The sequence below is a fragment of the Penaeus chinensis genome, chromosome 12 (assembly GCF_019202785.1).
Source record: "Penaeus chinensis breed Huanghai No. 1 chromosome 12, ASM1920278v2, whole genome shotgun sequence".
Classification (NCBI taxonomy): Eukaryota; Metazoa; Arthropoda; class Malacostraca; order Decapoda; family Penaeidae; genus Penaeus; species Penaeus chinensis.
The window spans coordinates 19,515,074-19,531,662 of record NC_061830.1 but is presented as its reverse complement, the minus strand read 5'-3'; the positions used below and the strand labels follow the sequence as shown (position 1 = coordinate 19,531,662).

At 45.2% G+C, this 16,589-nt stretch overlaps 1 protein-coding gene across 11 annotated transcripts in view; it reads left to right on the top strand.

The window, feature by feature from the left end:
* Positions 1–16,589, top strand: part of LOC125031324 (homeobox protein cut-like) — a 347,203-nt gene that overhangs the window by 179,851 nt on the left and 150,763 nt on the right. For all 11 annotated transcript variants that reach the window (XM_047622025.1, XM_047622019.1, XM_047622021.1 and 8 more), the window contains one exon: positions 1,500–1,559. In XM_047622025.1, the coding sequence (XP_047477981.1) occupies positions 1,500–1,559 (60 nt within the window). The remainder of the gene's footprint in view (positions 1–1,499; positions 1,560–16,589) is intronic.

Genomic DNA, 16,589 nt, shown 5'->3' with positions numbered 1-16,589 from the left:
ACATCGTATGACTAGGAAGTTCTGTTCTTTTGAATTTCAGGCGAGTTTATGGCCATGAATTGTGGAAATTCTGTTTATAATTTTCTAATTACTTGAAACCATACTTTTTCCCCAAAAGTAGCCATGTCTTTTCTGTCCATAAATTCACGTATAGGTTATACATGCATACATACATACATACATGCACGCGCACACACACACACACACACACACACACACACACACACACACACACACACACATTTGTATATAAAATCTGGTCCATATTACCAAATAGTAGAACATCATGTATGTATAAATATACACTAATACTGCCAGATGTAAATTTAGTTTATTCATACATGCACATAAATACAGTGTGAGTTTGTGTCTGTGTGTATAGAGTCAGTGTACCCACACGCATGTACATTCTCACTCTCTCTCTTTTCATATGTGTGTGTGTGTGTGTGTGTGTGTGTGTGTGTGTGTGTATGTTTGTGTTTGCGTTTGCGTTTGTGTTTGCGTGTGTATATATCATATACTTATGTATGTATATATATCATACACCCCAACCCTTCCCACACAAACAAACGCAGAACCATTCTTCTGTACATAAACATACAAACGTATAATTATGGCAACATTTACAGATCAATATCGACGCGTCATCTTCCCCTTCTGTGTTATTACATTTCCTCCTACACAGCCAATATGGGACATTAGGAGGTTATTACCCAGCCTTTATTCATTAGCGTTATCACTATGTTTCTTCGTTCTCTGCGCTTGCTCTCTCTACATCGCTGGTATAATTATAGTTTCTTCCGAGGGTGCAGATAAAGACATATTAACACACACACACACACACACACACACACACACACACACACACACACACACACACACACACACACACACACACACACACACTTTCTCACAAATAAATAAACACATATATAGATATTGGATGTAGACATGTATATAGTTGTAGGTATAAAGATACAGATGAATAGATAGATATATAATATATATGTATGTAAGTTTACAAATACATACCTAGGTGTTTATATACACATTTTTACAGATACTTATGCATATTTGTTTTTTTTTCAGAAGACTTTTTCTTGTTTTAACCTTATTGTGGCATTCGGTTACTCCGGTAATTTGAAATTGAATAATCAGTTTTATACGTTTTTTTAACCCAATTCTAATTCTTCAGTGATTATCAAAGTTCCATTTATATTATGATTGTGAAATCTTCTAACATTTTAATGAATATAAATTTGCTACACTTTCCAATTTCTTATATATTTATCTACCCAGTGCATTAGGGAAACATCTTGCATAAGTACAAGAGTTTCGCCTCCATAAGTACTATTCCCGCCACTGTTGTTTTTTTTTTGTTCTTCTTCTTCTCTTCCTCCTCCTTTTTTATGTGTGTTATTGTATGACCGTACTGAAGTTCCGTACGGGTCCGCGTGTTGCCTTGTGTCACGTGATATTATAACATTAACTCGTTCCAGGTTCGAGGAGCCGCATCCTCAAGTTCGGCGTCGGCTCTATCGCTAATGGAAGCTGCGGAAGTAGGTTCAGATGCATTTTACGTTCGGTTGAGGTTGCTTGTGTTAGGAGCTATGTTATCATTCGTTCTTGACGGATGCTGATTTCTTCTTGTTTACTACCATATGCGTTCTTCTTTTTTACTACCATAAGCGTTCTTCTTGTTTACTACCATCAGCGTGTACATATCTTTAACGGGAGTGAATGGTGTAGCTAAAATACCGTACTCTGTTGTTGTTGTTTTTTCTTCTTTTTTTTTTCTTGTATATTTCTAAGTTTCATTGCATTTTGTGTGTACTTATTATTTACAATTAATCCTGAGTGCCTCCCGTTAGTTTATCAATAATTTCTTCACTTCCATTTGCCGGTTCCTTTCTTTTCTTTAATATCTTTCTCTTTCACCCTTTTCCTCTCTCCTAGCCCGAGTTCCTTCCCGGCCTTCTCCCTCCTCTCTCACTTCCTCTCTCTCTTTCCTTTTTTCTGACTTGCTTTTTTTTTTCCCAACTTCCTTCCTCTCTTCCTCATTTTCCTCCGCCCTCCCCTGGCTCCCTCCTTTCGCCCCAGCTCATCCTGTCTCCTGATCATCCCCATAAAACACTGTCTGCTTCCTCAGCCCTTCCCCACTACTGTTCTTTTTCAAGCCCGCGGCCACAGTTCATTAGCATACTGGTGTGGGAGGCTTGTTCCCACGATCAGAAGGTGGGCGGTGTTGGGTGGCATGGGCGGTTGACGAGGCATGGGCGGCCGTTAGGACTTGCTGCAGCGGCGGATGAGGGAGAAATCCATCACAGGAGAGGTTTACAGTAGGTGACGCTAGAGCTTGAAATCCTTTAAATCTGACGGAGAGCCTCCAGCATATCCTTAGGCCTAACGGGAAGAGCTGATGGATAGGTCGACAGACTATGCCCTCAGCGGACTCGATGATAAATTATACATTCCGTCCTGGACAGGTGTTTCGTTTTCTTCAATAAAGATAGAATATTCGTGCATGGGCGAGAGGTGACAGGAACCTCCCTCCTTCCCTCCTTATAGCTGACATCTTGATAGCAGTGACAGTCGAACTCCTGAGCCTTTACTCTGTCAGCAACTCAAACTACGTCTTCTGGAACGAACCAATATATCAATCAGTGCCAGCCAAACCATGAGGAGACTTGAATAGTGTGGGAACCCTTGTAACTTTGGCTTTTCCCCCTCCTCTTAATTTTACCCTTTTCCCCCTTCTCTCCCCTCTTACTCTCCCCTCTCACGTCAAAGAGTTACCCCCCAGGAATGGTGACTGGGGAATGTTATGTATGACTTCCCTTAGCTGTGGCATATTCAAATTTCCCAGACAGTTATGAAGAACGTATATCATCCGATGGGAGGACAGGGAGCGGGGGTGGGGTAAGGGAGGAGGGGCGGCTGGGGGTGGAGGGAGAGGGTAAGGCGTGGCGGGTGGGAAGACGAGGGAACAGAGGGGAATAGAGGGGGGGAGGGCCAGACGATGAGGGAAAACGGGCTCACAATGAAGTCTTATACTTTACTATATATTTATTTCTAGCATTACATTTCCTCTTCACAAATAATGAAACAACTATTGGGTTATGTATCTTAATTTCTCAGTAGCCTTGCTCTAGAAGCAAAATAAGTTGTTTAGACTCTATTCTCAGAACAAAGAAAACGGGCAAATGTACTGTCGGAGTTCCTCATTAAAAGCGACTCGATCTAGTTCTGACGGAGAAATACGTTGATTAATATTTTCCCGATAGCGGTGTCCTTAAGTCAGTTTCCGTAATCCTTGAATTTTCTGCTTCCATTGTCTTTGCTTAATGCACTGTGAAGGTTCTGAAGGTTCTCGAGTATAATAAACACATTCCTCGTTAATTTTCGTTGTTTTTATTGCTGTTAATATTACCTTGTCTGAGTGCTATCGGTCCATCGCGGTCGCCTCCCAGAATCATGACCAACATAAATACCTTTGATGTAGTATTTTATGCAGTGTGGGATGACAGTACCGTCATCTGCGGCAAGGATACACTCAAGTGCGGCCGTAGTAAGGATAAACGTTATGGTAGTTTGAGTTGTTGAAGTAGTGGCAGTGGCTTTGGCTTAGGCGGTTGTGGTTAAGAAGTGATGGGGGCGGTGTAGGTGGCACTGTACGCACGGACGTTAGTATAATCGTCTTAATGCCTTCGGTGATGGTGGTACGCGGTAATAAGCTTCGACTAAAGATGGCGTTAGTGGTGTTAATGGCAAGGAGGGTGTAGTGGCGGCGGTGTTGGTGGTTGGTGTGATCGGCCGCGCCATCATTATGTAGGTGGACTCTGAGGTGGCGTGGTGGCAGCGGGGGCGATGCAAGTCAGACAGATTGCCTCAATTGGTTCACTTAGTCACCCACACAAAAACACGAAGTATGAGCTGTGGATGAAGAGGCGAGAGGAGAACCGGCTGCAGGTGGAAGAGGCGGAGGAAGGGAGGAGGGAAAGGAGGCTGAGGAAGGAGAGGGGAGTGAAGAGACGCGAAAGAAAGGGAGAGGAAATCCTTGATTATATAAGTCGGGAGAATCTGCATAATTTTTTCAAAGGAAAGAAATCGCGATGAAAATGAATTCCTAGAAAGAAGAAGAAAAAAAGAAAAAGAAAAAAGAAAACGCCCCAGGGTACACAAAAAAGGCGGGAGAAAGAGACATAAAGAAAACGAAGATGAGAGAGAAGGACTTGGATGGTTGACCTCCACTTACTCATGAATGGTGAGTCATAAGACATTCATTTATTGTCCTCCCGCGCGGTGACGGCAGAGGCTCCGGCCTACCAAGATGGAGGAGTGATGCCACTATTCTTACTTTTGCCAGGACTCGGTCCTTTTCTGCGGAGCTATTTTTGCGGGCGTTCCTTGACACTGGGGGGGGGGGGGGGCTTGTTTACATACGATATGCACACACGTGTACATGCATACATACACACACATACACATACAAACACTTATACATGCATATAGACACACACACACACACACACACACACACACACACACACACACACACACACACACACACACACACACACACGCACACGCACACACACATGCACACACACACACACACACACACACACACACACACACACACACACACACACACACACACACACACACACACACACGTGTGTGTGTGTGTGTGTGTGTGCATATATATATATATATATATATATATATATATATATATATAAACAGCATACATACGTGCTTGCATGCACATGCGCATAATATTATGACTGCCAATAACAGAAGTAACGACGAGAACGAAATGGCCACTTGCGAGCAGTAGTTGAATCGAATAAAGGCGCCAAACGCATCGTGGCGAAGCAGCAAAGAAACAAAGCGGTAGGGACTTTGTGCTGCGAGCCACGTTACTTATATGTTATCTGTCACATACCCAAAATAGCGTATTATAAAGCCTTCACGACTGACAGAAGGAGGAGAGGAGAGGGTCGTAATGAGACTCCCTTATTCCAACGCTGCCATCTCGCAAAGTGTATTGCATGAACAGCTTCGGAAAATATATTAAGCCGTGGCATCACCAGATATCTCTCGTATGCCTGAGGGGCGGGCGTTTGAGCAAAGGGTGTGGCGCGAAGGGGAGCATCGGAGGAACGGCTCGACCAGAACGGCAAAGCCAACCCGACGTCGCCATCTGATCAGACGCGACACGGCGACGAGGAAAACCAATCGTGCAAGAGGCGACGGGGACGTTTTGACGCGCCAGGCTACGAGATCACGCCGGCTCACACGCCAAGCAAACAACAACACGGGAGGGGAAAGGGGAGTGACAGAGGCGATGGGAACGCATGATAACATGAGGCAAGAGATATTCTTGCACAAAGGGTCTGAACGCAAGGTAGACATTTTGTTATAGATGACATTATCGTGTAGGATGTAAGAAAGATGTGAAATAAAATAATATAATAGGCAGAAATAAAACGGAAGAGTTTGGCACCAAATAACAATGACTAGATAGAAACGATTAGAAGAGAGAGAGAGAGAGAGAGAGAGAGAGAGAGAGAGAGAGAGAGAGAGAGAGAGAGAGAGAGAGAGAGAGAGAAAGGAGGAGGAAGAAAATAGTTTGTCCTTGATATAATTCTGAGTACTGGACTAAACTGTACCTACTGACTTCGTGATGACAAAAACAATCGGCGAACTTCTTGCCATAGACGTTAAAGCTGATATTAGTCGTTTTCATCTCGGTCGATCTACTGTTCAGAGTCGTCCCTCTGCTCGGGCAAGGCGTCGTCGTAACCACTAAAATTGCCGCGGTCGTCCGTATTTGTCGTCTCGGTGACGTGGTGGCAACAAGACCCAAGTGTCGGGGCCTCTGATAAGCTCGTCACCATTGCTTATAGTTGCCGTCCTAAAACTGCAAAACATGATTTTGGGCCTCAGGGGGGTTAGACCGGCGCTTAAGAGAGAGAAGGGCGACTGCTGCCGAGAGAGAGATTAACGAATGTTAAACACTCACAAGGATGTAAGGAAAGAGTTAAAACGTCTGACGACCAAACGCTAATTGCCGTATTATTCATGAGAATCAATTACTCTGTTTATTTTAGAATTCCGCTTAAACAGCAGTCGTAGAAAACGAGATGCTCTTAGATGCGTAGCAGATAAGAACGAAGGGAAATTGCCAAAGCCAACAGTTTCTCGGAATGCACGTTATTCACTTGCCTTAGTTACAGATGGACGTCACTCGAATTTATGCTGTGGGAAGTTCCAAAGGAGAAATGCTGCAGCACGTAAGGGTTTGGGGAGAGTCATGCAGGAAGTAAATAAATAGAATGTAAATGGGATTTATCTTTTTTATCTCCGTTATTGTCGGCAATAATAATTTTGAGTTATCAAGGCGAAAGGCTGGAGGCCAAAAAGTAATCATTCACCGCAAGAAATTTTTGGTTGTGGTCATGTGATCCGTAAAGAGTTGTAAACGCTTCATTATTATATAAATGTTAATGACACCGGATATATTTGTTTTTATCATTAGGTTTTTATTAATAGAATCAACGCACGGCAGAGATAATTGTTTGATGAAATGTAGCGATAAACAATTCGATACGGTTGTTCATTAGAGGCCTTGATGGAATAGGAGGAGGGGATGTGGGGGGATGAGGAGGGGGGAAGGGGGTTGGGGAAGACTTTATGGCCCAGCTCGCTTCCTCTTAAAGTCCTTATTTTATTTCCTCGATGACACAACTACATCTCCTGTCCAAAGCACCTTTCTCTAGTGGCCTTCCTCCTTCCGGCCCTCCCCTCTCTCCTCCCCTCTTTCCTCTCTTCCCCCTCCCTCTCATCCTCCCTACTCCTTCCTCCCTTCCCTCACCACCCATTCTCTTCCTTCCCTCCCATTCCTACCCGCTTCTCTCACTCCCCCACCCCTCCCTTCCTCCCTCTCCTCCCTCCTTCCCTTCCGACGTACCTTCTTCCCGAGCGACGTGAAAAATGGCCCTCCGCGACCGACACCCTGGCCGGATATTGATACAGATCGCCGGATACTGGATCACTTGCACAAAGCATATCAGTCGCTTGATCTGGGTGTGTCGCGGGGTCCCGCCTTCACCTCCCCTTCCCCTTCCCTTCCCCCCTATGCCTCCCGATCTCTCCCTCTCCCTTCTCCTTCCTCCACCCATCTACACCTCTCCACCCAGCTACACCTACCCCATCACCCCTTACCCTCACTCCCTTACTCCCTCCTCCCTCACCTCTCCCCACCCCACAAACACATCTTTCCCTCCTCAACCCGACTCTCCCCCTCCCTCCCTCCCTCATCCAGCCCGTGGGATCTGCAAGCGGCATCTTCACGCCCATTAATGCCACATCCCGTTGGTGTTTCGTGTATGCCTCTCGTAACTATGAAAGACTTAATTAACTCTTTACCGCAATGTTGCTCGTTTGGGTGATGCAGATGGTCAAGATGAATAAAAGATGGCACCGATAGAGGCGGGGGATATGCTGAGAAAGATGATAATAATGATAAAAGGATAGGCATATGACAGGTAAGAGTAATGATGAAAGTAATTATAAGAGTGCTGATAGTAATGATTTGGACAAACTACAGTATTAGTAATAACGCTAAAGCTGAAGTTAACGATGATAATAGTTATGTTGATAAGGACATCAATAATAATGACAAACTAACGATAGAAAAGTGATGATATGACTACAAGTACAAACAACAAAACTGATGATAAGTGCTGATTACGTTGGTATAATTTACAATAATGGTAGTAATACCAATAGTAGGTCTAGTAACCATAGCAATGGTAGTGTTAGTAGTAGTGGTGATAATAATAATGATTATGATAATGGGAATAGCAATAACGAGAATGGCTGTTTATAAGAAAAATAACCATAACAGCATTGGCAAGAGTGACAGCAGCATAACCCAAATAGCAACGATAACAACATACAGCTGAAGATGATAAGAATGCTCCCTCTCTTGTCTCGATCACATGGAGAGCATCATGTGTTTGTTTAACAGTCATCAACTCCTTCTCTGTAACTCGCTCCACGCCCCCTCCCCCACCCTTCCCACCCCTCCCTCATCCCCACAACCCACCCTCCCCTCATCCCAACAACCCACCGCCTTCCCCATCCCTCCCTCACCCCCACCTTATCATCACACTCCATCTAACAGCATTATCAATTCCCCCACCCCACCCTTGTACCTTCCACACGTGTCTATGGTCACTTACCCAAACGCCCCCACGCCCTCCTTGCACCCCACCCACCTCACCCTTAATCCCCCACTACGAACGCGACCTCCCACACCCACCCACCACCGCTACTCACTTTCGTTAACAACGGCTACCCTGAGACACCCACGCCAACCCACTCCCGACCCATTAGCAGGGAATTCCGATGTTTGCGAGTGACTAAGCGAAAAAAATAGTCATGAGAACAGCACAAATTGGTTAATAGTGTTTATTATGTTCATAAGAGTAATGATGATAATAACCAGTAATGAAATTCTTTTCTTTATTGCTATCGTCTTTATTGTTGTTATTGCTTTTTGTTATTATTATTATTTTCATCTGCTGTTGTTTTTTCGTTATCATTATTTTTATTATCATCGTTACTATTATAATAATAATAATTATTATTATCGTCACCGTCGTCATCATCCCCATCATCATCATTATTATCATTATCATTATCATTATCATTATCATTATCAGGACCACCACCTCCATTATAAGATTATTCATTACTATCCTTATTGTTTTAAACTTTTCAAAATACCTAATTAAAAATCAGAATCAAATGCATTTGTGCCGATACTCAACCAGGGATTCGAATTTTCTAGAATTACGAGAAGAATATATGAAAATATATTTTCTTTTTCTCCAGCTGGGACCTTTACTCATCACCTCTTCTTCTAAATATCAAGCTCGAAATATCCCGTTGCGTAATTGCCGAAACACAATAAACATCCTGTCCTCAAAAATATCAGTCACTTGAAGATAACAAGAAAGTATGAGTTTGTCTGATCATTTGATATAAAGCTTCTATCGAGGCTCAGTAATGTAGCTTAATGTAACTGCAACATGATAGAAGTCATGTATTCGTTAGATTGCTCAAACACGAGAATGCACAAAGCAAACAGCCTCTTGCATGGACTATGAAATCAGGTCCAAATATATCACCGAGGCATAGAATACAGACGTCCTTAAGGTAGATAAGATCATTTGGGATGCCGATGTTTTAACCCTTATTGCTAATGGCCGGATGTCAGGCCGTTGGCTCTGTGCGAAACCACCCAGTTGACGAGTGAGTGACAGACTCTACCTTTATATATCTCTTGGACTAAATCTCTACGCTATAACACTAGGATATTGGCCTCTATTGCTTCGGAAGAATGACACGATTCATCCTCCCGATTCTTGCGTACAAAACTTACTACGAAGTTCTCACAAAAGTAGCACATGAACCGCCTTTTTAGTCCCGGTTCACGAGACCATGTCTATAATCCCCGGATTTCGAGAGAGGCAAATCCATGGAGGTGTAGCGGGGTCCCCTGGCCCTATGTGGGTGTAATCTCCCCCTCCCACCCCCATCCCGCGCTCCCTGCCCCTTCTCTCCACATGAGGGATGCAAGTGTGGTGGTGCTAGCGAGCCCAAGGATTTCATATCATTAGGAGAGCTGTTATTACGTAAATACATAAATAAGTGAAGTGTTCTCTCAGGAATGTTTTGCTTGTGAGTCTGTGTGTGTGTTTGCGTGTTTGTGTGTGGGTGTAAGTATAGAGGCGTATGTGTGTTTATGTTTGAGTGTAGGTGTTTGTACATGTGTGTGTATATGTGTATGAGTGTGGATGTAGGTGCGTAAGCGTGTGTGTATCTCTGTGCACGCGTGGATATGTGTGTTCGTGTGTGTGTGTGTGTGTGTGTGTGTGTGTGTGTGTGTGTGTGTGTGTGTGTGTGTGTGTGTGTGTGTGTGTACATGTTTAAATCCTACCAAGCCTCAGAGTAACATGATCCGTATAAGACCTGAATCCCGCTCCGGCCGCTTTTAGGTAACGCCAGCGACTATCCCGCTCCGCCACTGCCAATGCAGACCCAGGCGACTCCTGCGCGGCATTACGCGCACCCAGCCAGAGTCCTCCGGGTGTCTTGATCAGTGGCGTCGCAAGGGCATCATCGCCGAGCCAAGGGCCACGGGTCCGCCGCGGCCACTGGACCTCCTTCACGCGAGCCGAGGTCTGAGCGAGGGGGGGGGGGGGACCTTATCTCTCGTCAGCAGGATGTGTGTGGTTTGATACGCTATCATCTGACTTGAGAGCTTTTTTCGTTCGAGATACACCGTAATATTGGTGCTCCCGCCGCGGTGGGGGAACGCGTACATGCTATTACAAAGTTTTATGAGGGAGTACATACTAACGTGTCATTGCACGCGAGAGTGCGGCGTCAGTGAGCGAAAGTTTGGGAGAGCATTGCAGGGTCGTATTAGCAACGATGGCAATTAATCCTGTGATAACGGAGAAACGAAACGAAACATGATCTCAGAGGTCTCCTAAACAGCCAGCGAGGACGAAGCACAACAGAAATGTTTTACAGCCGTGGGGTTCGTCTCGCTCACCTAATTATATTACAGATGCTCACTCAAGTGGCGACAATGACGCGACCCTCATCGTCTTAAATAGGCTATGACTCAAACCGTCATATTACGTATGGACACAACAGACGCCGGTCGCAGCAAGGTCGCGTACTGTGGCACATTCTCTTGCTCTACCTTCACGCCAGCTTTCTCCTCTGCCTTTTTCACTCTCATTCCATGGCCTCTTTCATTTCTCTTTCAGTTTGTTTATTCACTATTTCGTCTTATAAGGTATTTGTTCACCACACCTGGATCCTGTTTCAACCTCTCGATAATTATGAAATAGGGAATTAGAGGAAACCGGTCCATTAAAAAGTGTTCTGCAACCATTGCAAATTTCCTTGCACAGGAAACCATCAAGATAGGCAGCGTGCAACGGACGCCAGACAACAAATTCATCCTGATAGAGTAAACATTAAAAGAACTACGATTTCGAATACAGTAGTGCAAGCTTTTGCACACATCGCCGGATAATGGGCTAATCAAAGGCAGATTAGATGAAGAACTGACCGAGGTTCTCGTATGCAATTCACATCAACTGCAAGGTCACCCTCTCGCTGTAATGTTGGCGTGGCGTCTCGTTTGATGGTGCTGCGGGATCCTTGTGGTTTTCTTCGTTTTAGGAGCGCTAATTGTCTACTGCTTCTAGCCCATCACGCAAACATAATTTATCAAGTAAACACCAGTTCGCTAATCGAGATGATTTTTTTCTTCCTAGAAAGTTTGCGGTCGACGTAATCTATGATAAAGACTGGAAACCCACGTGTTTTCGGTCATCTTATTTCCTTAATATATCTCATGATTAAAACAACATCCTGTCAACATTCCAACCACTAACAACCCGCGGAGCCCTTAAATTGTCTTTCATTTCCCCTCATTTGAGCAAGTATGCCCTTGTTACTAACGGATCCACGCACCATACTCAATGACTTCCTATTTCTCCTTCTCTCCTTGTATCCTCCGCCTTTCCCCGCCATTATGAGTGGTTAGAATGGCGGATGGCGAAGTGGAAGGGAGGGAGAGGGAGGGGGAAGGAGAGGGAGAGGGAGAGGAAGGAGGAAAGGATAGGAGAGGATCGGGTCGGCCTCGGCTTCGGTCATATCCTTCATCAGATTTTATAGGATCATCAGGCCGTCGTGATCGGGATGTGTGCGATCCCGTGGCTGTTGTTGTTCGCTTCTTTCGCTGGGCGCTTTGGGCGCCCGTTTCGCATAGCGGCAAGTGGGTTCGGCTAGAGCGTGGTTTGGGATTAGATATTTGCGCAAATTACATTGCTATCATGTTTAGCGCTTTTCTTCTTCTTCTTCTTGGGGCAGATAAATTCACTTGAGAGAAGAAGAGAATGCCAAACGTGGCAAATATTCTCAAAGTGCTTGTGTTTGGACATGATATCTCTACATAAGTATAAATCAACACGCAGTTTTATGCAGCGGCACAAGCTGGCTCGGTGTGCCTCAGCCGTCCTCCATCCAGTGACAGATCAAGTCGCCCCTCCATCTTGTTACCCACAAAAAGACCGTCAATTGGGTATCCTCGGCAGCCCCACTCCCCCTTCCCCCCAGTACCCGTCTCGCTCGTCGTCAGCCCCTGCAGCGTCTCCTCATAGAGACATCTCCCAGTCGTGCGATCTCCAGACTCCCAGCCTCTCGTTATCTCTCGGAGCCACTCGCGGGCACTCCCGCCGCGGTGGGTGGCACTGCCCTAAGGAAATGAGGCACCTCGCAGCGTTACCAATGCGGCAGCGTTCCTCCTGCACACAATGGTTTCGTGCCGCCGTGCCTCGCATCCAGGCCTCGGCCGACGAGGGCGGCTAATTAAGAACTCCCTCCTCATGCATGGGTGAGTGGCAGTCACGAGGAATTGCAAGGAACCTGGAGGCGTTTCTGCGACAAAGTGTAGGTTGGCGAAGTCCTTGACGGCGTTGAGGTTTGACGTTCAAGGACCCCTGCCACCTACGACGGCCCTGAAGATCAGGGGAGATAAGGCACTCCGGGGGAGGCCGGAGCGAGGAAGGCGAAGACGGACACTTCGCCGGCTGGATTATGTGTCCGTTTTCTCTCCTGACATTATCATTATTTCAAAATTTAGCTCCGTTTTATGCTATCATCAAACGAACTTGGCTGACTTATGGCCATCAAGAGCGAATGGAGACTGAATCTCAGTCTGAATCTCTTGCAAACATCTACCTACTTGGCAACATTTTAGTTGTGATTCGCTCAAAAGAACTCCCTTCACTGATTTACTGCTCATAATGTCCTCCTAAAGAAACCCTTAAGATATTCTTTATGACTTACTTTGTATAATACAGACTTCCATGATTTACTCTCTGCAATATCTTCTTTATTACTCTTCCTCTTGACAACGTGTCATCCAAAGCAACACCTATAGAAGCTGAAACCGATGTCGCTGTCGCCCACGTCTGGTGATTTCATGCATCCTTCATGTCACGTACATACATCACCTCACTCCTGCGTCCTACATGCACCGCCCTCCCTTCCTCCCCCCTCCCCACCCCTCAGCACTCCCATACATCCTTCCCCCTGTTTCTCGTCGGCCTCTTCCCCCCCCCCCCCCTCCCCACTCTTCATACTTCAATGCACTCTCTCTTTCTCTCCTCTTTTCCCCTGCCTCCATTGCTCTCGCGTCCCATGCGTCCGCCTCCTCTTTTGCTGCCCCATCTATACATCTGTCTGTGTATCTGTACGTACATGTATCTGTCTATCTATTTGTCTGTGTATGTATCTGTCAACTATGTATATCTACATGTATGTATATATGTACATACATACATACATGTATATATATATGTATATATATATATATACACACACACATATATATATATATACATACATACACATACATACATATTTATGTATGTAATTTGTTTATTTATTCGTATAAATGTTATTTATTTGCCTATATATCTATCTATCAAAAGGTCTAGCTATCTATATTGATTTATTCATTTATATATTTATTTATTTGTTTATTTTTTCATTTATATATCTGTGCCCGTCCGTCCCGCCCCACCACAGGAAGTCAGAGTAACGATCACTTCCAGGCGCAGGAGGCGGCGAGATCGACCGATACGTGACATTTCCGATCGTGCCGAGCGACCAAAACAAAGCGCTCCTGATAACACCATGTGACTGGGTATCGGAGGAAGTGAGTCCCGGAGAAAGGGAGGAGGGGAGGGGGAGCCACAGAGGCGTATGCCGCAGGGCCAGTGAAGGGAGGGAGAGAGGAGAGGGGGAAGGGAGAGGGGAGCGAGGGTGAGAGAGGTCAGGAAGAAGGGCAGGGTATTTGGTTATTTATTTGTCTGTGGGTGATTATCGGCTTTGCAACGGGCGTGGTCTATAATTGGCTGTGATGAATGACCGATTGTTCAAGGCATCTTCCTCCTTCTTAATGAGGCTATTGCATATTTCAACGGCATCTCGGTCAATTAAGCTTATCTAGGAAGATCAAACTACTCGTGAAACGCGCCATGTTTAAGCTTAACGTCGCGATTCTGTAGGAAAACATCTCGATCCATCACTTTATTAGACATGCACGGGAGCACAAGAGCATCCCCCCCGCCCAGCGTTGCAGCGGCACTGACGGAAGCCAGTCGAGGTGCTGCCTATAAGGGCGGTAATAGCCAGGACGTAGCCTCTCATTATCGCCTTATTGACTTCCCGTTTTCTCTGCTCACTCGGGCTCCTCAACTTCCTCTGGGACTTGTAGGGACATTTGCCGTTTCTTTCGTCACTTATCACGCGTTTCTGATTCCTTCATTAGTGGGCTGTGCGCTTCCGCGTCTTTTGTTTCTCGGTCGCATCAATTATTGTTGCATATTCCCCTGTGTTTGTGTGATTTTCAGGGACTTTTTGCGGTTGTTGTGAAACCGTTGGCAACGATTTATAATTAGTTCTCCTTGCTCTTTCTCTCTCTTTAATCTCTCTCTCTCTCTCTCTCTCTCTCTCTCTCTCTCTCTCTCTCTCTCTCTCTCTCTCTCTCTCTCTCTCTCTCTCCTCTCTCCCTCTCTCCCTCTCTCTCCCTCTCTCTCTTTGTCTCTCTGCCTTATTTTTCTGCCACTCGTTTTTGCATGTCATACGCTATTTTTGTAGTAACCATATCCTTCTACTCCAAACTCATTTCCTGTCCCTCTACCTTTTCTCTTTCCCTCTCTCTCAATTCAATCCCCTCTCGCAATCACTCCTCTTCATTCCCCCTCTTCCATCTCTCTCTCCCCTCCCTCCCTTCCTCTCTCTCTCTCTCTCTCTCTCTCTCTCTCTCTCTCTCTCTCTCTCTCTCTCTCTCTCTCTCTCTCTCTCTCTCTCTCTCTCTCCCTCTCTCTCTCTCTCTCCCCCCCCCCCCCACTCGCTCGCCCTCCCCTCTCTCTCAGACAGTTAACGAGCGGCAACATCAAAGTCTCACCTGCTGCACCTGTTTCACGCAGCATGACAGAGCCTCAACATTTTCCATATTACCTGTCAGTTCTCCCGCTGTCCATACACTCCCTTCTGCATCGATACATATTTTCAGTTGAATTTCCTTCCTAGAACTGCCATGGCGCAAAAGAAGTGGAGAAGAGAGAAAATAGTAAATGGTATAATTAATGCTTTGGGCGAGGATAGAATTAGAAATTGCGATCACGAAATTCACTAAGTCACTTTTGTTCCCCCTTTTACACCCTGCGAACGAAACTCTCTCGTGCTTTTGTTTCTTTGACTATTTACTGCCCGGGCACTCAGTGACCCCCCTCCCCCTTCCCTCATAAATACTCTTCGATCACTTTAATCAAAAAAACTAACATAAAACTACGAATTCCAAACTTTGTGGCAGGAGGTATTGCTCCCCTCTTCTCCTCCTCGATCCCCTCCCCCCCGTTCCTCTCTCCTCCCCTCCTCTGACCCTCCTCCCCTTCCTCCCCCCTCCCCCCGTTCGCTCCTCCTCACCCCCTCACCCCAGTGTTACCAACTCTGCGTCCGGCTAATATTTTATTTCCCTGACTGGTGGTCATTAAGGCCAGGTAATATAGAGCACCGTGGTCCTTGCATGTCAATTATAATACCGTGATAATGATGTGTTCATGGCCGTCGTCACAATACCTGCAGGGCCATTTTTTTTTATCCTCATTTATTACTTTTTTTCCTTATGACCCTCTCTCTCTCTCTCTCTCTCTCTCTCTCTCTCTCTCTCTCTCTCTCTCTCTCTCTCTCTCTCTCTCTCTCTCTCTCACACACACACACACACACACACACACACACACACACACACACACACACACACACACACACACACACATATATATATAGTTTTTGTATAAACATTTTAAATGTATTTGTATGTTCAAGAAAGTTTCTCTACTACAATCCATAAATCTCTCTCTCTCTCTCTCTCTCTCTCTCTCTCTCTCTCTCTCTCTCTCTCTCTCTCTCTCTCTCTCTCTCTCTCTCTCTCTCTCTCCTTACTTCAAAGGAAGTGTTTTGTTTATGCATTTATCTTACATTTGGACCCTAATAATCTGTATCAGAAACTCCGTATTGTATCCTGCACGTTTGCTGTCGTGCAAGTTATCATTTACTGCCTTTAAAGCTGAGACTGAAAAAGACAATTAATTCTACTGCGAGTTTTTCATATCTATCAATCTTCATTTTCGGTTTGTGTTCAACGAAGAAAATACGCATTCATAATTTGCTCGTTATTGCTGATATCGATACGAACTTCTAACATTTATCTTCCGGGGAAAAACAAAAAACATTCACCAATCAGAAGGACACAGAATGTAGAAATAAAATCACGTAATATACTTTTTTTTCTTTTCTCCCCTCCTCCTCCTCCTCCCCTCACCTTCACCCTTTCCCCAACCCTCCTGCCTTTAAAAAACCTGAAATAAAATACAAAATTTCCGTATTGCAATAGCTATGGCATTGTTTACATCATTTCC